Source organism: Olea europaea, chromosome 22, assembly GCF_002742605.1.
Source record: "Olea europaea var. sylvestris chromosome 22, O_europaea_v1, whole genome shotgun sequence".
Classification (NCBI taxonomy): Eukaryota; Viridiplantae; Streptophyta; class Magnoliopsida; order Lamiales; family Oleaceae; genus Olea; species Olea europaea.
This window is the reverse complement of record NC_036258.1, coordinates 3,357,968-3,363,055: the sequence shown is the minus strand read 5'-3', so window position 1 is coordinate 3,363,055 and position 5,088 is coordinate 3,357,968. Positions and strand designations below refer to the sequence as shown.

General features: G+C 35.8%; 1 protein-coding gene across 1 annotated transcript; it reads left to right on the top strand.

The window, feature by feature from the left end:
* The first annotated feature begins 1,583 nt into the window (after positions 1 to 1,583).
* LOC111371394 lies at positions 1,584 to 4,416 on the top strand. The gene is made up of 7 exons (XM_022993352.1): positions 1,584 to 1,984; positions 2,299 to 2,385; positions 2,477 to 2,734; positions 2,829 to 2,993; positions 3,129 to 3,182; positions 3,265 to 3,411; positions 3,799 to 4,416. Exons 1-7 carry the CDS (start codon positions 1,793 to 1,795, stop codon positions 4,174 to 4,176), a joined length of 1,281 nt encoding a protein of 426 aa, XP_022849120.1. The 5' UTR covers positions 1,584 to 1,792; the 3' UTR covers positions 4,177 to 4,416.
* Positions 4,417 to 5,088: the final 672 nt, after the last annotated feature.

Genomic DNA, 5,088 nt, shown 5'->3' with positions numbered 1-5,088 from the left:
CCTTTTTTTTTATTCTTCGTCGTTCAGTGTTGAGTTAATTTAAGGAAAATTCGAGAAGGCTCCCCAGGTAGTATAATTTTGGGTCCAAACAACCCCCAAAGTATTTATGTTTGTGAATTTGAATACCTACACAGCAGAAATGGGTGATTTAAAAGTGAAACACATATATTTAGAATCACCGCACTCAACGATAAATTAAATAAATGGACGATGACCAAACTTAGCTCAAAAATCAAGTATCAAGTTGAAACATCTTGTGGACAAGGTGGCTTATTCCTTTGAAAAATTAGTTCAGGTATTTTAAAAGAATGGAGAAGCAACGGCTATACAGATTGCTGAGCTATGAGCCTCCTTCTAATCCTGTTTCTTTGTCAATTAATTAGTAACATTAAATTAATTTAATCCTCGTATTCTCGCACCCATTGACCATTGCATCAAATCAATCGGACTAGGCTCGCTCAAATCCATACTCATCATTATTCTGCTACTGTAACTTTTAAAATAATTGGAGAGATATAGAGAAAGCACTGTAAATTTCTTGATAATTTGTGTTTAGAATAAAAGAGGGTTGGGTGGAAAGACTATGACTAGTTGACTGTATTGCTTCACGGGTTAATTTGACCGAAGAGTTTAAAAAAGTATTAAAAAGAAGGGTCAGTCCCAAACTTTGTTAAAAGATAAAGTTACAATCTTGCCCTCATCTTTAATGGAACAAACACATCATATATCAAAATCTCACCTGCAATTTATTGAAATCATATTTTTTTTTATAGGTTTTCCATATTTTAGTTTAATTAAAGATAGTTAATATCTATTTTTGTATCCTCTATTTTTCATCGTATTCGTGTCAATACCTTGTATTAATTAGCCCATTTTGTCATTGATTTTCATCCAAAAAAATTATTACAATACGATAATAAAAACTTATTTAACTTTAAGTCATGTGATTGTTGAGTCAGTCATTTTTTTTATCCTATAAAAGCTGAAATTCATAAATTTAAATATTTTGAAGATTTCAAACTTACATTTAAAGGTTAAATATATAGCTCCTGTTTGGTATCCATTTTTTTCAAAATACATTTTTCTCTCGTTTCTTTTCAATCACACATTTTTTATTAAAATAATATTACACGTAAATCAAAAATTTTTCTATATATTTCAACCACACACTTCCCATCAAATTACTATTCTAAAATACATTTTTACATAAAATGAATGTCAAACACCCCATAATCGCACCATATAAAGGATTGAAGAGCCCAACAATACTGTGCAAATATGGCCAAGAATATGGAGAGATTTTTTTGAACACTTGTATGTTCCCTTTTGAAAATTTTACCGTTGTATAGGTAGGGGCAATATGGTAAAAGTAAACAGTAGTGTGTTCAAGTGAAAGGGCAAAACAGGAAACTTGGTAGTTCTCAGCGGCAGTGGGGCCGACCCTAAACGACAAAGGACGACAGTGCGGTGCGGTGCGGTGCAGTGCAGCCAGGACATATTAGTCGTCGCCATTTTTTTCACTAATTCGCACTTCCCTCTTTTACCCCTCGTGTTCAATATTAATATAGAATTCGGAATAAAACCACTGATTTTTCAGAGGGGGTCACTCTCGGTGCATAAATTGTTACACACCAGAAGAGGGAGGGGTATGTAGGATAAGCAGAGGGCGTGATGTTGGAGTGTTGCGCTTGAATCTTGGGAAGCTTTTAATCTTCACCTTGTGTAGTGTGCCCTGTGTTTGTAAAAAGTTTGCATCTTTTACTTGGGTTTGGCTTCTTGAATCTTGGTTAGAATGGCAGCTTCGCAGTTCAGCATTGTTCGCTGTTGGAGGAGGGAAAATCCGGCCAGATTTGTATTTTTCTTCCTATGCTTATTGTGTCTAATCTCGCTATCACGCGCCGGTAGGCTCCCTGCTTCTAGACAGAAGCTCGAAGTTCAGAAGCACTTGAATAGACTCAACAAACCTCCTGTTAAAACCATTCAGGCACCCTCTCTCTCTCTCTCTCTCTCTCTCTCTCTCTCTCTCTCTCTCTTTACTGTATAATTTGTTTTTCCTAGTTATGCTGTTTAGTTTGAGCTATATAATTCTAGTTGTGTGACCTTTCTTGTTTGTTCTTTTCCCCCTTTTTTCAGTTCATAAATGCTCCCTATAAGGGGTACTTCACTCTTTATTTCCATTTATAAGCTTTAGCTATTGAAGCTTCGATGATTCTTCTTATGATTTCAGTACCACATTTATGGTTTATCTGTTCTGTGGTCGTAGAGTATAGATTTACCTGGGTTTAATTTTATGAACAGAGTCCAGATGGGGATATCATTGACTGTGTTCACATCTCTCATCAGCCAGCTTTCGACCACCCATTCCTCAAAGACCACAAAATTCAGGTCCATTTTTTCATCTTGTTTATTTTAGTGTTTATTTGGTTACAGCGTTATTTTCGGTTCCACAAAACTTAGTGTTCTGTGTTGATTTCAGACTAGGCCTAGCTACCATCCAGAAGGGCTTTTTGATGAGAATAAGATATCCAGAGAGCATAAAGAGAGAGCAAATGATATCACTCAGCTTTGGCATATGAATGGTAAGTGCCCTGAGGGCTCCATACCCATAAGGAGAACAAAAAAGGAAGACATTTTGAGATCAAGCTCTGTGAAAAGGTATGGAAAGAAGAAACACAGAACTATTCCCAAGCCAAGGTCTGCAGATCCTGACCTCATCAATCAAAGTGGTCATCAGGTAAATAAAGCAAGATAAAAAAGGACTCTCTGGTATTGGACTGATTTTCTTTTTCATAATGTAACGTTCTTTGACTTTGTGGGCTAATTACCAGCATGCTATAGCATATGTTGAAGGAGAAAAGTATTATGGAGCAAAAGCAACGATTAATGTGTGGGAACCCAAAATACAGCAGCCTAATGAGTTCAGCCTATCTCAGATATGGGTTTTGGGTGGTTCCTTTGGTGAAGATCTTAACAGCATTGAAGCTGGTTGGCAGGTATATTTTAGCTGAAATTTACAAGTGACTCGCTAGATAATACTTGTAAAATTAGAGTCAAGATATATTATAAGAAATTTCATGTGGTTACTACATCTTTGAATATGATGGATGGATGGACGCACATGATTTCAGGTCAGTCCAGATCTCTACGGTGACAACAACACCAGGCTCTTCACTTATTGGACTGTAAGCTTACAAATTTGCAAACTCTACCCCCACTTCTTATGGAGTCGGAACTAAAAGTTTTAATATGAGTTTATTATTGCAGAGTGATGCATATCAAGCCACAGGTTGCTACAACCTTCTTTGCTCTGGCTTCATTCAAGTTAACAGTGAAATAGCAATGGGTGCAAGTATCTCCCCAGTTTCTGCCTCTAGAAATTCCCAATACGATATTAATATCCTTGTCTGGAAGGTAAATCTAAATTTACCTACCTTTTTGTTAAGGTGTTGGGGGGGCACCAACCATAATTTGAATCTCCAAGTTAATAGAAAAACGAAGTAGATGTGATCTTTATGCTCTGATTATATAATTTAATAATTGTGACGAGAAAACAATCAATATTATTCTGATGCTGAGAATCTTGCCATTTTCTTCTGGATTGCATCAATTTCTCCAGTTCCTTACGTTGTCTAATTACCACTACCATGCTGCACTGTAATGACACAACTACCCCAAAAAAAAAAAAAAAAGAACAGTGCAATTCATAAATTTTTACTTTATTGGGTGTGCTCGAGCAAAAGCAACTCAGGTCCATTTAATGTTTGTTTATCCCTTTCTGTGTTTGCATTTCCATTATAGGATCCAAAAGAGGGAAACTGGTGGATGCAGTTTGGCAGTAACTATGTGTTGGGGTATTGGCCGTCTTTCTTGTTCTCCTACTTAGCAGACAGTGCTTCCATGATTGAATGGGGTGGGGAGGTTGTAAACTCAGAACCCAATGGGCAGCACACCTCGACTCAAATGGGCAGTGGTCGTTTCCCAGAAGAAGGGTTTGGCAAGTCAAGCTATTTCAGGAATATTCAACTTGTTGACAGCTCCAACAATCTCAAGGCTCCCAAAGATCTTGGCACCTTCACTGAGCAATCCAACTGCTATGATGTCCAAACGGGCAGTAATGGAGATTGGGGTCATTACTTCTATTATGGAGGTCCCGGTAGAAACCCTAATTGCCCGTGAACTTAAATGTATCATTCAATGTAGTCTAATGCCTACCTCTCTATGTACAACTCTTTCTCATTTCTTTTTCATTTTTTCCAAGTTTGTTCGGTAAATGGGATCCTTGTAGTTGGCAAGTTTTGACCTTTCTGTTTTTTTCTCCAATGTAATTGAATGGAGAAATAGCCTAGTTTCTTTGTTAAATACTCCAACTTGGAGTGCTTTTAGTCAAATTAATGGATGAATGAAGCTTCTGATTTTGGTTTTGCTTTAAATTTTAAAGTTGCTTGTATATTTATTTAAACATTATCTTCCACACATCTATTTTACATAATAATGTAGGCAGTTTTATTTATTTATTTATTATTTATTATTTTTTGTTCAAATCCTAACGTGGATAATTTCATTACATGGGTGACGGAGGAACTTGAACAAAAGATCTTTGTTTGTTCTGACTCTATGGTGGACCTTTGTTAGTGTTGGAATTTTGTATCGAAAATTTGGTTGGGACCAATTTTACATAATTATTTAAGTAGACTTCTTAATTAGTGTGGAACCTCAAATAATTCTAGACACCTTAGTGGCACTAAGACATGAATATTAGATGATTAAAGTATACTTCAAATTTTTAGTCTCATTTGAGACCCATTTTCAACATAGGAAACATTCGATTTGGAAAATAATATTTAAATAAAAGTTGTAACTCTTTGAATTAGTTTTCCAACGCACTTTGAATTACCTCAATCGGATATCGGGAGAAGAAGTTATGATAGAAACACTAAAGGTTGTGCAGTGTCAACCGGATTACAATCGGTCGACTGAAACTGTCTGAAATGAAAATTCTCATTTTTCTCTAGAATTTAAATATTTATTTTCATCAATTATTTTCTCAAAGGACCAACCAAATTTTTGGCAATAAAAACTCCACTAAAT